The 23,197-nt window shown below is 50.8% G+C and overlaps 1 protein-coding gene across 18 annotated transcripts in view; it reads right to left on the bottom strand.

Moving 5' to 3' along the window:
* Positions 1 to 23,160, bottom strand: part of WDR27 (WD repeat domain 27) — a 246,485-nt gene extending 223,325 nt beyond the window's left edge. For 10 of the 18 annotated variants that reach the window (XM_070461523.1, XM_070461524.1, XM_070461529.1 and 7 more), the window contains exons 1-7: positions 8,081 to 8,910; positions 7,698 to 7,811; positions 6,690 to 6,741; positions 6,087 to 6,157; positions 3,078 to 3,186; positions 1,879 to 1,975; positions 484 to 584 (exon numbers count right to left, since the gene is read on the bottom strand). In XM_070461523.1, coding sequence (XP_070317624.1) covers positions 484 to 584; positions 1,879 to 1,975; positions 3,078 to 3,186; positions 6,087 to 6,157; positions 6,690 to 6,741; positions 7,698 to 7,811; positions 8,081 to 8,551 — 1,015 coding nt within the window. In that variant the 5' untranslated portion in view covers positions 8,552 to 8,910. The other 8 variants (XM_070461527.1, XM_070461538.1, XM_070461528.1 and 5 more) reach the window with 8 other exon arrangements.
* Between the last annotated feature and the right edge of the window lie 37 nt (positions 23,161 to 23,197).

Raw genomic sequence — 23,197 nt, 5'->3', positions numbered from 1 at the left:
AGGAGCCCTGGGGAGCGGCGCGGACCAGGCCAGAAGCCAGCGCACACATGGCCAGGCCATGTGCACACGGGGCAGCGGGCAGCAGTCCCTCGTCTCCCCACATCCCAGGGGCAGGCGGGGACCAAGCCTGAGGGCGTGCGGATGCCGGGATGGGCAAGGAGACTGTCACTCAGCCCAACAGCTGTGAGGGCGACCAGGCGCGGACACACAGGGCCAACTTCAGGTTCTGGACGTGGCTGGGCCCCAGGAGGAGGGGGTGGGGGCCTGGTAAACACGGGAGACAGAGGACCAGGGGTAATGGGCTGCAGGCGGGGCTGGGGGGGCGGGGCGCGTCAGGACAGCCAGCATGGCACACGATGACCCGGGAGCCTGGTCCCTGGGGGTCAGTGACGGGCACCCACCATGACCCCCAAATGTCAGACAAAAGAAAACGTTCAAGTTACATACTATCTGTATCAAGGATTCTCTGAACATAGGTCTTACCCTTGTAATGTAAAACGCCCTCCAGTTCAAAGCTTGCCAGGTTAAATATGAGCAAACCAGCAGAGCTTCCAATCCACAAACAGCTGCCAGTCTCAGAGAGGCTGATTTCAAAAGGAAGAGAGAAAAGCGTGTGCTGACTGTCCCCCCTCAGCCAGGGTGGCAGAGACCCCGGACTTCGGGGAACCTGAAGGTCCCCTGCCCCAGTCTTGGGTGCCGCCCCCATCTCAGATGACATCTAACACGTCCCCCGGGCGGGCTTCCTAGGCCCTACTGTCCAGGGAAGGTAGAACTCAGAGGGCCACAAGCTGGGCCTTTCCTTTCCTCTAAGGTCACCAGAGGTAGGCATCTGCGGCCTCCCTGAGAGCCCCGCACAGGTGGGCATCCCTGCCACAGCCCCACGCCTGTACCATGGCTGCGCCTGAAGACCCTGCTGAGCGGAGCTGACGAAGCGGAGACTGACCAACAGTGGCATTCACGCCAGGACAGACAGATCTGCCGCCGCTGCTTTGTTTTCCGGTTTACAAACTAGACACAGGTGGTAAGCTGACTGGCCGGCCTCCTCTGGCTTCGCAGACCTGGACCCAGAGCAGCGTCTTCAGGCACCTCCCTCCCACGCACACCTTGGCCACCAGGCCTCCAACAGCCCCCACTCCCTGGGCTGCTCATGGGTCCTCAGCCTCCAACACCAGCCCCAGGGAGACCACGTGAGCCTGAGCAGAAATAGGGTCACTCTCCCTGAGCAAAGGTGGGGAGCCAAGGCCTCAGACCCCCAGTCAGCTCAAGTCCAGGCCAGGCAGGGGCCCTGTGCAGGCACGGCTGCTGGATGGGGAAGCACAGCAGGGCTGCAACCGCACCAGCCGCCTCCTCAGGGTTCCCACCCCAGCAGGACCAAAGGCAGGCCTTGGTCAAGGCCAGAGCTCTCCACAGTCTATGCGGAGCCAAGGGGAATGAAATCATGACACGTTTGCTTAGTCAGGGTAAAACAGTGGCTCACTTATGTTGCCAAATATTTAAAATATTTCTATAAAACAAGAAATAACTAAAATTCATTTGGGGTCAAATTTAAAGGTATGAAATATGGCACAGATGACGGAAGTTTAGAATGAGTTATGATAATCTTACCATTTCCCCTATTATAGAAGTCAAGATCTGCATCAATGAAAATTAAAGTGAAGAAAATTAAAATAATCTCATTTCCTTTATTAAATAGAGTTAAAAATAACTGATCAAGATTATCAACCTTAAGGCTTAAAATATGCAACTCTAAGAACACTTACAATTATTATTGCTCATACAGACAAAAATAATTTGGTTTTATTTTAATTATTCTAGAAAAAATGAGCCTAATCTAAGAGGCTTTCTCCATAAGGGCTTGGCAGAGTCCACAGTACTTACAATCCACAGTCACAGGCTGCCAGGCTCAGGACAGGAAGGGCCACTTCAGTCTCTTCTCCTGTTTCTGGGGCCTTCGTGGACGGAGGCTGACCACCTTCTAAGGACAGAATTACTGACAATCTGAGATGCTACATTAAAATGACTGGTCACAGTAAAGGCTAACAGCTGACCCCGTGGGGCACTGTGGGAGATGCATGTTGTTGGAGTAACTCAGATCATGAATCAAGAAAAACCCTTGGTCTTGTACATTATAAAGCACAAGGTTGGAAATACAACTCAGACCCTGTGTCATGAGCCTGCAAGGGAGGGAGATGGAGTTTGAAGGACAAACCTGCAGAAAGGGGGCATGAGGAAACGGCTTAGACTAACTGTGGGTTCCGAAAGTGGGCTCAAGATCCATTGTGTGTGCTAGTCGCTCAGCCGTGTCCGACTTTTTTCGACCCCAAGGACTGTAGCCCACCAGGCTCCTTGGTCCATGGGATTTCCAGGCAAGAATACTGGTGTGGGTTGCCATTCCCTTCTCCAGGGGATCTTTCCAACCCAGGAATCAAACCTGGGTCTCCTGCGTTGCAGGTGGATTCTTTACCATCTGAGCCACCAGGAGAAGCCCAAGATCCACTAGATAAGGGCAATTTCTGACCCACTTTAAGAAGAAATAGCTTAAAGCCATTAACTAATATACATGTTATATGTATCTCACACACTAAAAGAAAGAGCACAACTATGATAAACCTGAAGGGGAGCGGAGCAGAGAGACATCTGCTGCAACACGAAAGTGAATGGATGTGGGTACCCATGGCAGAGAGCCTGCAGCCCAATTAAACAGTAAAACCAACAGCTTTCCCAGCACGTTGGCGCCTCCTGTGGTGGTGGCAGATATTCAAGTACCTGACCAGGGGGACGGGTGGAGGGTGACAAGCAGGAGGAGGGGCCGGGCCAGCCAAGCAGACTCAGCTGAGGACCCCGGGCTCCTGGGTGCCCTGCTGTGACACCACCCATGGAAGCCAGGAAGCCCAGGAGGTGGGAGGGACAGGAGACCTCTGTGCAGCAAAACAAGCCTGCACCACCCCGGCCCCGTCTGCTCCCCACGCCTGCCTGGTTCCAGGTCCCCGGCTTCCCCTCTCTCCCCACCCCTGTTCACGGGGGCTGTGGGCATGAACCCCATGAGAGGGTCTGCAGGGCATCACCTGGCCATGTACCTGGCTTGGACTCTGCCCTCCTAGTGGAGAAACTCTCTCTCTTTTTCCTGAGGTCAACATGTGTCACACAGCGGTAATGGTGCCCCTCAACCAAACTGAAGATCCAAAGCTGGAAAAGCAAAACACATCTAGATAGGCGAGAACACATCTAGAAACACAGGAACAGGTCTAGACACGCAGTAACACGTCTAGACAGGCGGGAGCACATCTAGACGCACGGGAACAGGTCTAGACAGGCGGGAACACATCTAGACAAGTGGAAACATGTCTAGACAGGCAGGAACACATCTAGACTCACAGGAATATGTCTAGACACGCAGGAACATGTCTAGACAGGCGGGAACACATCTAGACGCACAGGAACAGGTCTAGACAGGAGGGAACACATCTAGACACGCAGGAACACGTCTAGACAGGCGGGAACACATCTAGACACGTGGAAACATGTCTAGACAGGCAGGAACACATCTAGACTCACAGGAATATGTCTAGACACGCAGGAACATGTCTAGACAGGCGGGAACACATCTAGACGCACAGGAACAGGTCTAGACAGGAGGGAACACATCTAGACACGCAGGAACATGTCTAGACAGGCGGGAACACATCTAGACACGCAGGAACACGTCTAGACAGGCGGGAACACATCTAGACACGTGGAAACATGTCTAGACAGGCAGGAACACATCTAGACTCACAGGAATATGTCTAGACACGCAGGAACATGTCTAGACAGGCGGGAACACATCTAGACACACAGGAACACGTCTAGACAGGCAGGAACACATCTAGACTCACAGGAACATGTCTAGACATGAGACTCTCACCAGATATGATGGTGAAGAGCAGGCGGTCAGTGAGAAGAGTGAGCAGGGAGCTGACGGGATGAGAGGCGGCCCTTCAGAGGCCCCTAGCTCTTCCTTTCTGACCTCCATACCCTCCCCATCCCCTGACCTGGGAGGCGTCTTCCTAAGGGCGCAGAAGTGGGTGACATGACCCAGAGGTCACATGTCTGACACATGGCATGGACGGAGAACAGGTGTGCTCCTGTGCCCAGCACTGCACGCCCGGCCTCTCCAAACACAGCATCGCGGGCACAGCTGACATGTCCCTGCAGACAGCTCAAACAGGTGATGGTGGCTGTCCTGCTGTATCTCACTGTTCACTGAACCCAAGACAGGCAAGGTGCGAGCTTTCTGGGAGAATTCTCAAGGCATCACAGGAACTGTAAACACATTTGTTCTCTCTGGACTGATGCAGCGGCCATAATGCAGCCTCAAGGGCTTTCCAGACGGAGCTTACATGTGCTTACATGACAGAGGTGGCCCACGGCCAAGCGGGTACTTGGTGACGTGCATGCACAGTGCTGCAAGCGAGCTCGGCTGTTAAATAATCATTATTTACAACACGTGGGGTGAGAGAGCCTGACCACTGCCATCTTGGGTAATTTTGCTCTTTCCCTTAGGAGTCATCTTTGTCAGAAATGAAACAACTATCTCAGTTGATGCAGTAATGTAACAAGAAGCAGACATTTGATCTTGGACCCCGCCTGGCCCAAGTGCAGAGCTCCTAAAACCCTGGGGGTTTCCTGATCACGGAGGGACTACGGGGCTGCTGTCAGGTTGATGAGTGACGTTTGGAAAGCCCTCAGTTTGCTTAAGGATGGGGGCTGGTTGCCAGGGAAACAACCCCTGACCTCTGGGGAGTGGGGCTAGATGGGCTTCCATCACCCACAGCCAAGGATCAAATCAACAGTGCCTAAGCAACGAGGCTTCCATAAAAATCCCCGAAGTGCAGGTTCAGGAGCTCCAGGCGGGTGAAAACACCTCCCTGGGGAGCGGAGCCCCCTCCCCACATCTTGGGAACTGAAGCTCCTGTGCTGAGGCCCTCCCGACCTCACCCCTGCTGCTCTTCATCTGGCCGCTCACCTGTGTTAACAGAACCGAGGGAGGAAGGGGTTGTGGGAACCTCCAGTTTGCACCTCAGTCAGACTAAAGCGGTGGGTGACCTGGAGACCCACTCCCTGGGACTGGTGGGGCGTGGAGAGGATGCAGGATCGAGGGCTAAGCCCCTGACTGCCTCCAGGCAGATGGTGCCAGACCAGGTCAAGGCAGGACCCTGCTGGGGTCGTGGTAAGACGTTACTGTTGGGGGGGCCCCCACACCTGGGGATGGAGCACCAGCAGAGCTCATGTGAAAGCAGAGGCACACAGCGGAGGCCGGGTGACGGCCTAACACGGCGTCCTCCCGGATCACGCCAGCATCCACTCTCTTTACACGCTGTTTGGTTGCTGAGGCCGCACTGGGTCTCCAGTGCCCCGTGGGCTTTTCTCTGGTTGTGGAGAACACGCGCTGCTCTCCTGCTGTGCTGTGCGGGGGGGGGGGGGGGGGGGGGGGTAAGGGGGGGGTTCCTCACTGGGAGTGTCTCTATTTATGGAGAACACGCGCTGCTCTCTAGCTGTTATGTGCGGAGTTCTCACTGCAGTGCCTTCTCCTGTTTCGAAGGACAATCTCAAGGGTGCATAGGCTTCAGGACTTGCCCCCATGGGCTCAGTAGTTGCAGCTCCCGGGCTCTAGAGCACAGGCTCAGTAGTTTTGACTCATGGGTTTAGTTGCTCCGTGGCATGTGGGATCTTCCCGGATCAGGGATCAAACCTGCGTCCCCTGCATTGCCAGGCAGATTTTTTACCATGGAGCTACCAGGGAAGTCCAACAGCCATTTTTAAAAAGAGAACAGTATCCATAGTTTGCAAAGCCAACTTCAATTGCTCACCTAAAAACTAAGTTTTAAAAAAGACCAAATACCTTCAAATCTCTCAAAAGGTATAAAGCTGACACTAAGGGCTGTACCAGCCTTTACAGAAGGTCTCATTTCCTGCAGGCAGGCCACCAGGCACCAGCAGGTCTGGCCTCAGCCACGGATAAAAGCAGCCTTGAAAGAGACGTCTTTGCGCACACGTCCACCCGTCACAATAATGTCTGAAAGCTAGAGTTGCACAGTGGCTCTCACCTGGCCGTCCGTGCACCCGGCCACCAGCTGCTGACTCCGCGGGTCCACGAGGAGACTCAGGAGCGGGGAGGCTGCGGAAGGGAGCACAGAGCCCTTAGCTCGGACGCCTGCCGGCCCTGCTCAGCACTGAGCCCACCCGTGTGATCACACTCTGGGGTCACGGGCACCAGGAAGAGCGTGGGGAAAGAGCACAGTCACCCAAAAGGGCTCAGGAGCGGTACACAGCCCACCCAGGCCAGACCCTCACTCCTAGCCACAGCCACTGGCTTTGTCGGCAGAGGCCGCAGCGCTGCGCCTTGCTTCCATGCAACAGCGGAGGCGGACAGCACTTTTCTTAGGGCCACCAACATGATTTCCCAATTTTCTGAGACAGAGAGGCTCTGACTCCAAGCATATGCTTAATTTTAAGTTGAAAGTTTCAAAAAGATTAACTGTTATGTGAATTCTTTCAACATGTGGATAGACAGTAGATGGGTGTGAAACACTCTCCATGAGTGACACTGAGACCCTACGGACGGTGCAGCTCTGGCTTCAAGATTAACATGTGAACTAGGACAGACTGTGTGCACATAGCCTACAGACAGAAAACACGTTCCAAGTTACCTGTTAACACTGATGAGCTGTGTATCAATGATCCCACACGATGGTCCCAAACCTTTGGACAGACACACATTTTTCAGAAGAAGCACAAGTATCACCATTGTTGTCACAGCTCAAGCTAATACTTCTACCCCACTACCAATTAATTCACGTGAACGGTTATCTAAGGGAGAACATAATAAGGACATAAATCACAAAACTATAGAAACACAATAGAAGATAGCAGAATCATACAGCAAATAAACAGTTCCAGAAATATCAACCTATGGGTCTGGAAGACGCAGACAAGACAAGGTTGGGAACATTTCCAGCACTTCAGCAACATTGCAAGATGAGGTGGGAAGACTGGAAAGGACCGGTTACGTGGAGACGGGCTCAGCAGCTCCAACCCTCGCACACCCTGCAGGCGAGGTCGCCAACACCTCGCCTCACGGAGAAGCGAGCCCTCTGCAGCGGGGAGCCGGGGCTCCAGCCCCAACCGCTGCCTCAGAGCAGGGAGGGGACCTTTGCCAAGTCAGTGGCAGAAACTCCAAGGGGACGAGAGAAGCATTTACAGTCTCCTCCTCTGTCTGCAGACGCCTGCTACCCACCCTCAGTTCCCTTCAGTCACAACACACAACGTCCTCACGTCTCAGCCAGGTGACGACCGTGATGAACAGCCTGGGAGGTGGATGGGACCTGAGCTTGCATGCCCAATTGAGTTCTGACTGAATCTTCTGCTACTGGAAAGAGGCCCCAGGGAACACCATGGAGGTGAGTTAAGGTGCCAGTCCCCGCAAGGCCCCAGTTTCAGAAGGAGGGTCCCACATCAGATAGCGCCCCCTGGAACGCAGGGTCAGCACAGGGTGCTGTGGGCCCCGGCTCCCCACACCCGCTTGGTGACAGGCCAAAACGTCAGACTCAGGTTGAGGGCAGTCATCCCTCGGACGTTTCACGTGTGGCAGCGGCCAGGAACCAGAAGCACAGCGCAAAGCGTCCACATGCCCCGACAGCCTGACACCCGCCCCGTACCTTGAAGCTTCTGTCCTCAGACGCCGAGATGAGGATGTGTGTCTGCTGAGCGCAAAACTCGGCCGCTGTCACTGGGCCGTGATGACCATCCAGCTCAGCCAGCGTGGATCGGCTCTGGGGGTTGGTGAAGGAAGGTCAGTCATTATTGTTATTAAGAAGTTATATGAATCTCACAGAAAACAGTTTCTACATAATCCCATTGCCCAAATGTGAAACTTCCTGCATATAAACCTGGAAGGTAAAACTCAGACGCCCAGCCAAGATGGAGCCTGGGCAGCCCCGGGCCGACACCCTCACAGAAGCTGCCCAATGAGACGCTCTGGCGAGAAGTGGTGGAAAGGGCCCATGCCTGGGGGCCTGTGGCCATGGGGCTGGGATCTCACCTCAAGGTCCAGCATGAGTACTCTGTTCCCTGCACACACTGCCACCACTCGATCGTCGGGACTAAGCCTCAGACACAGCACCCTTCCCAGGAGGGCGCCGAGAACAGTCCCCCGCGGAAGTCGCCCTGCAGGGAGTTTGGTCATCTGTGTCTGCCTGTCAAGGCCACTCAGTGACGCCCGCAACGACCTCTGGGAAATGCTGACAGCAAAACCCTCTGCTCTAGGACTGTGTGCAGAAAAGTATGAGCTTTGGTCTGATTTTGGCTCTTCAAGAGAATTAAAAACATGGAAAGTTCTTCTGGAAATACACGGAACCCAGGGACGGGCCACAGGGAAGTGACTCCACGTCAGGAAGGATAATGTGTCTTGGGGAACCACCCACGCACACACCCTGGGCGAGTCGTGGGTCCCAATCCTCCCTCCTCCTCCCTGAGGCCACCCTGGCTCCAGACCAAGCCAATGACCGGCCATGGCCTGTGTCAAGCAGGCAGAAGGGATGCTGTGCCCATCTAAGCCTCAGCCTCCAGCCCAGAGCCTCTCCACTGCCAAGAAGAGGTGTATCAGGCCAGCCTGCAAGCCCCACAGTGATGCTGCAAGCCAGCCTGCAGCCTTACCTTCAAGTGAGGTCACTGGGCCAGCCTGCCACTGGGCCGCAAAGGCTCAAGGCCCACCGCAGTCTGGCCCAGAGACTGGAGCCGCCTGTCAGGACAGGAGCCCACAGAAAGGAAACGTGCACCTCCCACTCACAGTTCCGTTCTGAGGGCACCACGTGGATCCGCCGCGTTGTGCTCAGCAGGTGCCCGCACCTCCCAGGCACCCTCAGGCCTAGGACACATCCAGGAGCCAGACAGAGAAACCCCGCCTCTGGGGAACTCCTACAGGGTGGGCAGGCAGGAGGCATTTAGATGCCGGTAAGCAAAACAAATAAACCAGCTCCCCATTTGTTCCACTGATCAATGTGTCTGCTTCTGTGCTAGCGCCACGCTGCTTTGAAGACTGTAGCTCTGCGGCACAGTCTGAAGTCAGGGAGCCTGATTCCTCCAGCTCCGTCCTTATTTCTCAAGGTTTTCTCCGTATCTCTTGTTGTTTCCATACAAATTTTTAAATTATTTGTTCTAGTTCTGGGACCCACCCAACTCTTTGACTTCACCTGATAAAAGTCTCCTAACATCACTGAGCTCCAACCACATGGGCTGGTTCTCAGCTCTTCAATCAGCGGCTCCTGCTCTGACCCTCCTCCTCTGGCCCAAACACCGCCCCTGCAGAACCCGCAGCCCTGAGCAGGTCCTGCCGCATTCCCTGCCCGCACTGAGGTTCCTTTCCCTACTCACTGCCCACAGCTGTCTGCTGGTTCACACGTTCCAGTCTGTCTCCCACGCTAAGCTGTAGATTCACTACTGTCTCAGTAAGGGAAGAATATTTCAACTTGTTAAGCTGCTTTCAGAGTTCCACAAAAATCACCAATTTCAGAAGCAGACAGTCTTAAGATGAAAACTAATGAAACTATGGTGTCAGCCAAGGTCAGCAGTTCTGAGTGACCTTTTCTACTTCCCACATACAACATCCAGCTTAGACACCAAGTTTCAAGGTTAAAGGCATCAAAAATGATCCCAAAACACCTTGTGTCACCAAGTGCATTTAAAACGAGTCATTCCCTTTGTGCATTTTAAATGTGTTTAAAGCCCCGTCACCTTGAAGCTCTTCCTGTCTGCACTCATCCAGGCCCCACATCATGACACAATCTCGTGATGCAGAACAGACCAGAAGCGGGCTCTCTCTGCTCCCAAATGTCACGGCAGTGATGGGCTGACGGTGTCCTTTTAGGATCATCAGCTGAAGAGAGTAACAAAAAACAAAAAGACCATAGACTATAGAAAACATTTTTTTAAATAAAAAAGAATATAACATAGCCTCAATCCTAAGAAATTAAACGGATTGAGTTCTTCAAACATGTATTTCATATATTCATTTCTACTTCATCTATGTAAATCACTGCTCATGTACCATTCAATTACTCTCTTGGGTTAAGTATTTCCCTGTTACTCAGCATCACTAATGGCACACAAATCAAATGATTGCCTCTTCCTTCTGTTTCTTCCCTACGTATTAATTAGCCATGCACACGGCATCCCCACTCCAGGCCAGAGGGGCGACAGCTGTGCTAAATACTGAAGGATAAGGACAGTACCAAGGATTTGGCAAGAGGAGCTGAGAAAGCAACGTGTGTTTACGGAACAGCTGGTAGGAACAAAGCAAGAAGGTGGAGCTGGAGAGAGTCTAGGCCACGTACTAACGCTCTGACCACCACGTAGGGTGCTAGGACGGAGCTACAGAAAACCACAGGCCAGCACGATGCATGTAGAAGAATGCAGTGACAGACCTGGCTTTTCAGGAACACACATTTCTGAAGGTTCAGAAGAGAGCCGAGGGTGGGGGCTCAGAGGAAACCAAAACGCTCCAAAGGAGACAGGACAGAGGCCTGAGCCGAGCAGGCAGAGTGGGGGGAGGGAGGGGGCGGCCGGCGGACTGAAGGGACGAGGAGAAGACAAGAGGCAGTCGGCAGTGTGCCGAGACCCCGTGCGGGCGCAGCTCAAGGAGAGAGGACACACGCGGGGCGGGCCGCTGGAGATCACCCCAGCAGGCAGAGGTTTTCTCAAACCAGCCTTGGGTGGACAGCATGCCTCCTGCCGTGAGAGCGCTGCCCCCAGCGGGAGGCCCAGCAGAGTCCCTCCTGCGCCCGTGGCAGGCGGGTTCATCTGCACCAACCTTCCCATGAGAAGGACAAGATAAAAAAGACACACTTCGCTAAAAAAAAAAGAAAAGAAAACATTTTCTCAGACATCAGAGAATAATGAAGGCAACGAAGAATTCAGATCAGAGAAGAAGGCTGAGAGGAAGGATCCCAGCACCAAGGCTGCCTCTCCGGTGAAGACAACTACGCTCCTGACTAATCCAGTGAAGCACTTGAGAAGCAAGGTATTTATGGGGCTGGGGCACAAAAATGGTGCAACTAAATGCAGTACTGTCTGGGCATAAATGGAACAGTCTTACTGGGAGAAGAGCAAAGAATCCCATCCTGCTACAAAGAGCTTCTGAGAATAGACTCAAAAGCCAGAAGGCTGACACTCTGCACTTCTTCCCCTAAAATGCAATGGGTGGACTTTAACAAATTCCTGCTTTAAAAAGGAAATACAGCCTACCAAGGTGGGAGGGAGGGGCATGTTGCCAATTCTACCAAATGTCTTTCAGAAAACAGAAGAAAAATTAGAGGAAACACTTCTTTTCAGAAGAAACAGAAGGACTACATCCTTGCTCATACTCTGAAGTCAGCATTACCTGGATACCAAAACCACACAAAGTCATGTCAAGAGAAGAAAACCACAGATCAGTATCTCTCATGAACAGAGATGCAAAAATCCTCACCAAATATTTAAAATATTCCCAAAGCAAACCAAACAATGTATGTATAAAAGGAATTATAACCATGGCCACGTGGGGTTTATTCCATGTACACAAGGTTGGAAAATAATAAAACTCTGTGGAAAGAAATAAATGAAGAACTAAATTAACGGAGAGATACTCGATGTTCATGAAGACTCAATGTTATTAACATGTCAATTGTTCCCAGCTTGATCTATAGCTTCAGTATAATCCAAATGAAATCACCAAACTTACTCTGAAGTTTATCTTGGTGGGGGCAAAAGACACAACAGCCACATAATATTGTAAAATAACACAGGTGGAGGACTGACCTACCTGAGTTCAAGGCTTACTCTAAAGCTCCACTCACTGATCAAGACTGTACGACGCTGGCAAAAGAAAGGATCACTGGGAGAGAAGAAAGAGCCAGAAATAGTCAGCAGACCATTCATAAAGAAACAAAGGCAATACAGTGGGAAAAACCATATACTTCCAAAAGGCAACATAGACAAACTCTAGATGACTTGAGTTTGGCAATGATTTTTTAGATAAGACATGAAAGACATGACCCATGAAAGTAAGAATTGATAAGCTGGACTTCATTAACATTAAAATTTTCTGCTTCACGAAAGACACTATCAAGAGAATAAAAAGAAAAACCACAGGCTGGGAGAAAATATTTGTAAAAGACATATCTGATGAAGGACTGTTATCCAAAATACACAAAGACTTTTTAAGACACAAGAAAATAAACCACTCAATTAAAAATGGACAAAAGACCTTAACAGACACCTCACCAAAGAAGATACGCAGGTGGCAAGTATGGAATCTAAGTCGTCAGGGAAATTCAAATTAAACAGCAATAAGATACTACTGCACATTTGTCAAAATGGCTAAAATCCAGAATAGACAATACCAAATGCTGGCAAGGACGTGCAGCAAGAGGAACTCTCATCCTTTGCTAGGGCCACTTTCTTACAAAGTGAAACATACTCTCATCATATAACTCAGCAATCCTGCTTCTTCGTATTTACCAAAGGAGTTGGCTTCCCTCATAGCTCAGTTGGTAAAGAATCTGCCTGCAATTCAGGAGACCCCAGATTGATTCGTAGGTCGGGAAGATCTGCAGAAGGGATAGGCTACCTACTCCAGTATTCTTGGGCTTCCCTTGTGGCTCAACTGGTAAAGAATCTGACTGCAATGCAGGAGACCTGGGTTCTATCCCTGGGTTGGGAAGATCCTCTGGAGAAGGGAAAGGCTACCCATTCCAGTACTCTGGCCTGGAGAATTCCACGAACTATACAGTCCATGGAGTCACAAAGAGTCAGACATGACTGAGCGACTTTCACTTCACTTCACAAAAATTGATGTTTACCACAGTTTTATTCAAATTGCAAAAACTTGAAAGCAACTTCAGTAGGTGAATGAAGAAATAAATTCTGGCCCATCCAGACAAGAAAATATTCTGCACTGGAAAGAAATCAGCTATCGAGCCAAGAAAAGACATGGTGAAAACTTCAATGCAAATGACTAGTGAAAGAAGTCAATCTGAAAAGGCTACATACTGTATGATTCCAACATACAGCATTCTGGAGAAGACAAAACTAGGGAGACGGTGAAAGATCGGTGGCTGCCAGGGTGAGGGGGTCAGGGGGAGGAACGAGCAGGCAGAGCCCAGAGGACTTTCAGCAGGGAAAGGAGTCTGTGAGATGCTATGATGGTGAGTACATGTCACGGGACACCTGTCCAAACCCATAGAGTGCACATATCAACTCTACGGCAAACTATGGGCTTCAGATAAAAACAACATCAACACAGGCTCATCACCTGTAACAGATGCACCATGGAGGGGTGCTGACCTGGGGGAGGAAATGCATGTTTGGGGGCAAAGAGATAAAGGAAATCTCTACTTTCCCCTCAATTTCGCTGCAGACCTAAAACTGCTCTTAAAAAATAATAGTCTTAAAATACAAAAAAAAAAAAAAGTAAAAAGAAAAGTGTACCAAAATTCCAGAGTAAGAAATATTAACAGGGACAGAGCACGTCCTGCCATGTTAATGGAGTCACATCATCAAGAAGATATAAAGATACCAAACATTTACTGCTTAACAGTGCTTCAAAACACATGGAGCAAAACTGACGGGAGAGAAACAGACAAGCACACTTTTGGTCACAGACTCCAGGATGCCTCAATAACTGACAGAACAGGTGGTCATAAAGAGAGAACCAAAAGAACACACTGTCAACCAACTTGACCTAACTGATACCTAACTGACATTTATAAAATAAAAGACACACATACATTTACAGCAACTTCCTTTATAATAGACAAAGTTATATTGTTTGTTATAGAATAGCCTCAGCGTGCATCAACAGGAGAATGGACAAAAACAGATTACAGTATATCCACATGGTGGAATACTACTCAGTAATGATGGGGAATACATGTAAATCCATGGCTAATTCATATCAATGTATAACAAAAACTACTGTAATGATGTAAAGTAATTAGCCTCCAACTAATAAAAATTAAAAAAAAAAAAGAAAGAAAAATACAGTAACAAACTTAAAAAAAAAAAAAAAAAAACCAAAAAAAGAATTGTTGACACATGCAGCAATGTGCATAAATCTCAGAACAATTACTCTGAGTGAAAGAAGTCAGATGAAAAGAGTTAAAACTGACTGATTCTATTTACATAAAACTCTAGAAAATGCAAAGTAAAATAAAGCTTATATTAGAATACATAAAAAACTCTTTAAATCAATCAGACAGATAATTGAGCAGGAAAAAAAATGGCAAGAGACTGAACACATGTGTCACAAAAGAGAATGGCCAGATGAGCACATCCACAACACATGTGCTCCAAGGGTGTTAGACTCACTGATCGTCAGGGAGCTCCAAATCATAATTAAACACCAGTGCAACCACAAGGAGGGACAAAGTTAAAGGACCAAGTGTGGGTGAGGGTGTGGGTCAACTGCAAGTCTCATCCCCCATGTGAAGAACAGGTCGGAACAATCACTTAGAAATCTTGGCATTAACTTTTAGACTGAATATATGCACTCCTTAAGATTCAGAAATTGTATACACATGTGTATCAAAAGATACATAAAAGAATGTTTGCAGCAATCAAATATGGAAACAAACCAAATCTCCAACAATAGTAGAACAACAAAGTGTGGTCTAGCCACAAAACACCACTGCACAGTAATGAAAATGAACATGGATGAATCTCATAAACTTGGTGAATCAAAGAAAGCAGCAAAAAAGAATGCGTTAATGCATCACACCATTTATCCTAAGCTCAAACATTAGCAAAACTCACCTGATGTCTTTAAAACTCTATCAGTTTGATGTTAAAGACTTGGCAACAAACACAATAAACTCCCTTAAATGCAGTATTACAAATATGCAAATTTAAAATTAAAAAATTAAGTGAAGTCATTCAGTCGTGTTCGACTCTTTGTGACCCTATGGACTGTAGCCTGCCAGGCTCCTCTGTCCACGGGATTCTCCAGGCAAAAATGCTGGAGTGGGTTGCCATTTCTTTCTCCAGGGGATCTTCCTGACCCAGGAATCGAACCCGGGTCTCCCGCACTGCAGGCAGACTCCTTACCCTCTGAACCACCAGGGAAGTGGTGGAAGTTTATTTAAAAAAATAAAAAATTTTTAAAAATCTAAAAATCCAAAAGTTCGACTTGTCTTGATACTGTTAAGATGAACTGTTCCTTGCTTATACTCTTATTCAAGAAGAAATTTTAAGTAATTTAAATTTATTTTTAAATAAAGTGATTCCAGACAGTTTATTTCCTAAAAACCAAATCTTAGTAGGTTCTGTCTTGTTAGCATTTTCCTCCCGGAGCTGGTAGTTGAATCCACAAAGGGCAAAACCATGCCAGCAGCGTCAGAGAAACAGAGCAGCAATGCAAGCCTCTGTGACGTGACAAGACACACGTGTAACTTTCACACCTGCTGAGGAGGGTCCTTGGTGTCCCATATGCAAAGTCTGTTTCCATCTAAAGGGAAAGCACAGGACCGCCCACTGCAGGCGAGCTGAACGTGGGGTGCAGGCTTCATGGAATCCACCAGGAACTTTTCCACCACGATGTCACCCACATGGCCATCACTCCTGGAGAAAATCTCTTGTGGTTCTTCCATCTTCCACCTGGAGCCCCAAGAACATATGAATGACCATGGACACGATGCTTAATGAAGACCACAGTCCGCTGTTTATGCCCAATTACCAGTACGATCATACACACACACACACATCACACCTCCTGACTCAGCTTCACTCTTCTCCCCCAAGAAAGAGAAAACAGAAGTCATGACCTCTCCAGAGGTTCCCTGCCATGACTGCTCATTGATCCCACAGGTTTTCAAGTCATGCAGACCTGGGCTCTAGTCCTGTGGCTCCCACTGAGCAGACCCACCGAGACGCAGGGTGTCTGCAGCCCCCGCTGGTAACAGAGGGAATGCCACCCTCGCAGAGGCCTGGTAATCACCAGCCCCGAGCCGCACCTCCAGATCACGGCCAGAGTTGACAGCTGATACCAACGATGAGGATACAAAGTCACCTCCTACACTGGTCGGTGGAAAACTACAAAATACATTGCTATCTACTGCTCATCTGAGATCCAGTCAACTATTCTACAACATTCTGTCATCCGAGTTGACTATCTCAGATAACGTAACCACTGGTTCACTGGTCATGTCTTAGAAACCACAAATCAACAAGACATGGGCAGAAACAGAAAGCTTCAGGCCCTGTCCCACCTCACAGTTAACAATTCCCTGTCACCAGCTTACACACGAGGCAGCAGCTCCAGGTTACCCAGCTTCCACTCTGCCTCACAAGCCATCAAAGGCTTCCGGTGCGCCTGAAACTTAGGGACACAACCACTGACAAAGCCAAGAGCAAGGGCCTGACTGCCCGACACCAGGCTTGGTTGTGTGGACTCAGAGACCCCAGGCCTATGGCCACCAGGCTTGGTCGTGTGGACTCAGAGATCCCAGGCCTGTGGCCACCAGGCTGGTGGGATGGACTCAGAGACCCCAGGCCTGTGGCCACCAGGCTGGTCGGATGGACTCAGAGATCCCAGGCCTGTGGCCACCAGGCTGGTGGGATGGACTCAGAGATCCCAGGCCTGTGGCCACCAGGCTGGTGGGATGGACTCAGAGATCCCAGGCCTGTGGCCACCAGGCTGGTGGGATGGACTCAGAGAACCCAGGCCTGTGGCCACCAGGCTGGTGGGATGGACTCAGAGAACCCAGGCCTGTGGCCACCAGGCTGGTCGGATGGACTCAGAGATCCAAGGCCTGTGGCCACCAGGCTGGTGGGATGGACTCAGAGATCCCAGGCCTGTGGCCACCAGGCTGATGGGATGGACTCAGAGACCGCAGGCCTGTGGCCACCAGGCTGGTCGGATGGACTCAGAGACCCCAGGCCTGTGGCCACCAGGCTGGTCGGATGGACTCAGAGACCCCAGGCCTGTGGCCACCAGGCTGGTCGGATGGACTCAGAGAACCCAGCCCTGTGGCCACCAGGCTGGTCGCTGTGGACTCAGCCTGGATAGGCCTCATGGGGAAGTAGCAGCTAGGGCAGAAGAGGACTACGAGGGCAGTGACCAGCAAAGACAGGGAGGGAGCAGGAGGTGGGAAGCTGATGCTCTTGAGGGCGGTGGTGGCATGGTGGCCACTGAACTTCCATGGAGCAGGGTCATCCTGACGCTCAGATGACCCTGGGGCACTTCTGGTGGTTGCTAAACAAAGAAGCGAGGCAAGAAGGGTTGGCATTCAGGAGACGCAGGGTCACCTGGCAGCAGCATGTGAGGGTGAGTCAAGAGCGGCCAGGAGGAGAGACGGGCTGACCCCAAGTCCAGACGGGGTCTGGCCCAGAGAGCCTGGATGGCAGCCCTGTGAGCGCAACAGGTCAGCAGCACACAGTCCACGTGCCCCCCTCCGTGAAGCCCTTTCTGCCCCAGCCCACTTCTCACTGCTACACGGCTGTTGTCCTAGCTTCCAGGCGCAAAGCCTAAGTGAATGCTAACCCTCCCTGTCTCTGCCCTTACGGCCAGCCCACGGCCGGCCCTTTATTTCTCCATGGGGACTTTCAGATTTGCCCCCAGACTGGTGTGGGGCTGGTGGCCAGTGGAGGGCCATGACAACCCTAAACTGTAATCTGCCGTGGGTGGACACCTGCTGGATTGTCAGCCAAAGCTGCAAGGGTTCTCTTTGAGCGACAGAATCCCATGAGAACGCGGGTGCTGCGCCGGGGTACAGACGCCCTTTGTAGGAGGAACAGGACATGGTCTGGGCCGCGGGGCCCCAGCACTGGGGCCTGTTCCCTCTGTCTCGGACTTGGTGAGGTTTCCCTTCGTCTCAGCAGCCGTAATGGACTGAGACATGCAGTGTGCAGGGTTCCACGCCAAGGCCTGCAGGCCCACCTGCAGCTCAGGAGGCAGGTGAGGGCAGAGTGGGACAGGGGGTGAAGGCACCTGGGAGCCGGGCTCCAGGGCGAGGACCAGGGCAGCCCAGCCGCACACCCTCCCCACCAGCATTTCAGGCAACTGGGGTCCTGCTCTGCCCACTGTCACAGCAAGACGGCAGCTCTTCTCATCTGCCTTTCAGAGGGGCGGAATCTGAGCTCCAGACAAAGTTTCTCCGACCCTGGGTGACATCAGGACTGCACACATCAGAGCAGGAAATACTCTCCTAGAGGCATATTCATTTCCTCTTGGATGAGGAACCAGCATGGTGGCTACTGCCTACAAGTCAGATATTCTGCCTGGAAGAACCCCGCCAGCACTGGATCAAAACAGAACAGTTCTTACATGAACCTGTAAGGTAAACACAATTAAAATGGGACAAATGTTCAGGTGAAAACTATCCTCATTTAACTTTTCTGTTAGCAAATTAAAACAATCAAATAAAAGTTTCCTAGAAAATGGATTTTTCTCAACCATCTCTAGAACAATCCAGCTGGCAGGAATATCTTTATTTTCCAGAGGTTGTATCAACCAAAGAACACATGAGAGAAAACTACACACACACACACACGCACGCGCACATGCACACATGCACGCATGCACAGATGCAGAGCTAGTGTAAGCTGCACAGCCACACATCCCAGGAGAGGCCTGTCCTCAGGATGGGCCCAGGGCGGCTCCTGGGAGACACGCTGGACAGGAGCGAGTCTGCAATCTGTGACGTCTGACTGAAGAAGCTCCCCTTGAGGTGGTTTCCAGCAAAGCCGCTCCCCCAGGGCGGCCTCAGGAGCTGAGGCGGTCAGGGGAATGGTGTGCGCCTGCACGGCTGACCGCAGTCACCCTGGACTCCAGGCCCAGCAGGCGTCCTTGGTCTCACAGTAGCTGGGAGAACTAGTCCACCTGACTTCCCCGGGGGTGGCGGGGGGAGAGGACGCCCCGAGCACCTGCTCTGGACCCGCCCATTCACGTCTGCCCACCGTCCTTTCACGGGGAGAAACCCGAGCACAGCGTCTCCTCTGAGCAGAGCATGGCCTGGGACCTGCCTCAGAGCGCTTACTTAACACTGGACATACTCCTCACACCTGTTAGAACATCTGCCTTCCTGTTTCCGAGGCGTGGCACCTCCTGCTAGGTTTTCACCAAGCCCTGTCCACTTTCTCCCCAGAGCCACAGGAATGCCGCCAAACCACACTTCCCAGCTGCAGGGCGAAGCCACAGCCTGAGGTACAGGAGGCGCAGCACGGCTGGGAAGACCAAGAGGGGGGGCGCTCGCGGAGGCTCACCTGGCCAGCAGCGCCGGGCCGCCTGCTGTGGGACCAGGAAATGGACCTCCACTGTGTGAAGCCCTGAAATGCGAGACTACTGTGGCAGCTGCCCTGACGCCTGCAGAAGCCGGTGCCCGAGGGGGGACGGCGCTTAGTGACAGTGGCCGGCAGGGCACGGGGACAGAGTGAAGACTCATGGTCAGCAGTGGCTAAGCCTGTGGCCTTGGAGGAAATGATGGGGGTGTTTGTAGCCCACGCATAAAGTTGGCTTAAGCAAACAGACACGCGTGGAACAGAAAGTAACCAGAGGCCCGGGGACCCTGGGAGACAAACTGCAGCCCCCCGCTCCCCCAAAGCAGGGCCATCCAAGACTCCTTCCAGGGAAGGTCAGGTCGGGCACAGCCACCGTCCCTCCCAAGCCTTTTAGCTCCACAAACCCCAGGTCTAAGTCCCTCAGGTCCAAGACAGAGGAGCGAGCAAGTGCGTGGAAAGGAAAAGCAAGGCCGGGCTCGGTGGAGCTGGCGGCTGGCCCGCGGAAGGCACACAGACAGGAGCCCAGGCACTCCTGGGAGAGCCAAGAGGCCACAGACACGGCAGAGCGGGCACGACGACAGCCGGCTGCTTGGGGCTGCGTGTCTCTGGGTGCCCCCTCCTCACAGCTGCAGGAGGGGGACCGCGGCAGCCCCTCCTCACAGACCACTAGAGGTCACAGAGGGGAAGGTCTGAGGGGTGGGCCTAGGGCGCCACGCCCCCGGACAGCAGTCAGGGTCCACCAGGAAGCTCTTCCCACACCCCAGCCCAATTCCAGCTCTGCTGGGACCCGGCTCCCTTAGGACGGGGAGCGGCTCTGGTGGCGAGCAGTTCCTGGTCGCGGGACCACGAGGAGCCACGCTGGGGCCCCACGGGAGAGCGGTGCATGCTGGGAGTGCTCTGTGTCCGGCTGTGCCGGGGGTGTGAGGGGCTCGCCTGTGCTTCCAGGACCGAATCGGAAGTCCGGCCACCAGAACGGAAGCAGCAACAGGGGCTGCCCGTTTCCCAAACCACTCCCTTCCCTTCTGGAAACTACACCGCTAACTTCCCTAGCAGCCAGGTGCCACCACAGGGCTGAGTTCTGGCGTGGAAGGAGCGGGGAGTCTAGGGCACAGTGAACCTAGGCCACTTAGGAGCCCAGAAAACCCTCCGCCGGAGTCTCTTCTCCCCGCACCCCTGGCTGGCTGGAGGGGCTTTGGGGGGCCTAGTGAGAAGGAGACTGTGAGACGGAAGGACCCATGGGCAGGAAACAGGTTGTCACCCATCAGGACCCTTTGCTCCTGCACGAGCCTATCCCTGACAGAAATCCTTTAACTTTTTTCATTTACACGAGCAATACAATGCAAAATATTTAAACAGCACAGAAATAATACAGTTGGCCTTTCCCCTCCCTATGCCACCTCCTTGCTGTGTCTTCCCAGAGATAATCAATCAGTTTGAGAGTCCCATACATGCATCACAGGAAAAGTCTGAGAAGACACACTGCAGTCAGCTTCTGATGCAGTTCCTGTGTATCTGAGGCTGCATAAGCAACTTTAAGAAAATGTGGTGACAAATGACCACTAAAGAGGCCATTGCTCTAAAGTCACGTCAGTAAACACAAAGCAGAAAGCAATCTCAGATGGGGGTAGGCTGTACATTCAAGCCCCTTTAGTTACACAAAAGAACACAAGCTGCACAAAATTAGAAAATCCATACAAGAGAAAAAAAACATAATTTTTCTCTACTTTTCAAGGGGCACCACTGTTAAAATCTGCATCTCCTCCTGTTTTTTTTTTTCTTTTGTATAAATGTGTATATTTTTAGAGAAAGAAAATTACTCCCTTTTGATTATAAAAAGATTATAATCTTTCTCTTTTAATGACTAACCCATCCAGAAATGTGCCAATTTATTCTTGAGTTTGGAAAATACAGTGTGGTAATCAGACACTAGGTTGAGTGCCCACAGTAAAATGATAATATGGCACCATAATTAACAAACCCTTGATGGCTTGCTTAGTAGCTAAAGAAAATATAAAGCTCTCTGCATTCATCAGAATAGGAGACAGGTTCTAATTCTAGGTCCATGGAGAACAGAACTAGTAAAAGATGAAGTAATGGTTCATAAAGGTATGAAAGCACCAAATTATACTCTGGCCTCCCGGTGTCTTTAAGTCCTTTCCTAAGTTAATAAACTTAAAAGGTTATATTTAGCTGCTTTAATGAAAAAAAAAAAAAGATATCTTCTTTCTATTGTCCCAGCTGAGAGAAGCCTGATTTTACAAACCATTGGTTCTTAAAACACAAATTTTGTACTTTTATGCCACAAAATGAAAGAGAACAAAAAATGTTGCTGCCGTATCAGTAAACTAAGGACTCTGTCGCCATCAAGCCATCACATCACAACCTCCCATCGGGGCACCCTGAGGAGATTCAGGAGGAGAAAGCACAGGATACTGGTCTGAGACAGCTGAGGTGCATACTAAAGGAATGATTTCAATAAGCCCAGATTCTTGCATCTTCTCATACATAGAAAAGTGCTAGATTCCTTGAATGGACATATCTGGTTTTCTTTGCTGTTGTTAATCAGTCGTCCAGTTATGTCCAACTCTTCGAAACCCCTGGTTTTAATTAACAGTAATCTTTTGATGTTCTGACTACCAGGTCTTTGTTACAAAATCTCCTATATATATCCTGGCTCCCCCCTTGCCTCTCCAAAGCCTCTCAGAGCCATCTGAGATACTGTGTTCCAGGCTTGAAGTCCTCAGAATATAACATAATCTCAGCTTTTAGGTTGTGCATTTTTTTCAGTCCATACCATGACTTGTTGCTGCTGCTACTGCTGCTAAGTCGCTTCAGTCGTGTCCGACTCTGTGCGACCCCATAGATGGCAGCTCACCAGGCTCCCCTGTCCCTGGGATTCTCCAGGCAAGAGTACTGGAGTGGGTTGCCATTTCTCCTCTCACTTGTTAGGCGAGCACAAACCACTGACTACCAATAACAGTAATGATGCTTAAGTTTTAAAGTCATTTCTTGATGCATCTCGAGGTATCTCTATACACTCCCCTGTATTCCAATCTGATATGCTTTCTTGACCGGAAAATGTTAAACTTGGAAATGGCCCAGGTTGAGCGGAATGTCACAGGTACCAGATACTTCTTGCAGGAGGAGGTGTGGAGGTTCACAAGTGCTACCTGCGTCATCAACCCAAATCAGTGACTCCCCACTTGGATGCAACTTGCCCTAACTTCACGCAAATCAACGCCACTCCCCTCAGACAATCAGTCTTAAGTCTCTCAAGCCTCTTTTACACGCCTATAGGTGACATAGATGTAACACTTCAAAGCAGCAACAGACACATTTTTTAACCCAACACATGACAGTCTCCTCAGCAACCTGACCAACCCACACCGTGTAGCTACTTGGCAGAGTTCGGGTTCTACAAAAAAGGGCACAAGAGTCATTGCCTGCTTTTAATATTTACACTGCACCTGTTTCCACAAAAGTGACTCAACACGTTCTAAAATGAAACACGGGGACTGGGATCAACACAAAAGTATGATACTAAAATGAACATAATCTTTCTTGGGAAAGTATTTTTCAGTGGCCAATAGGCGCCCATTAACACCATATCCCAAGTTAACAAAATAAATCCTGAATATAAACAAAACAGCATTTTAAAGCCTCTCTTAGGAGTAGTTCATGAAGTAACACGCTTTTAAGAGAGCGCACCTGCGTCTCACCTGGGGCCCCTCAAACCTATCCCTGAGTCAGCCAAGTGGCCAAGTGTACTCACAATCCTGCTGACCACCAGGCAGTTTAGGGCCAGCGCCCCGCCCCCGTCGTCATGGTTACGAACCCTAGGCTGCGTCCTCACCCCTTCGCCATTCTCGCGATAACCCAGAGTCAACGCACTACCCCTATCCAGCCTCTG

The sequence above is a fragment of the Odocoileus virginianus genome, chromosome 34 (assembly GCF_023699985.2).
Source record: "Odocoileus virginianus isolate 20LAN1187 ecotype Illinois chromosome 34, Ovbor_1.2, whole genome shotgun sequence".
NCBI classification, from domain to species: domain Eukaryota; kingdom Metazoa; phylum Chordata; class Mammalia; order Artiodactyla; family Cervidae; genus Odocoileus; species Odocoileus virginianus.
The sequence above is the reverse complement of the archived record's forward strand: the minus strand, read 5'-3'. Positions and strand labels throughout refer to the sequence as shown.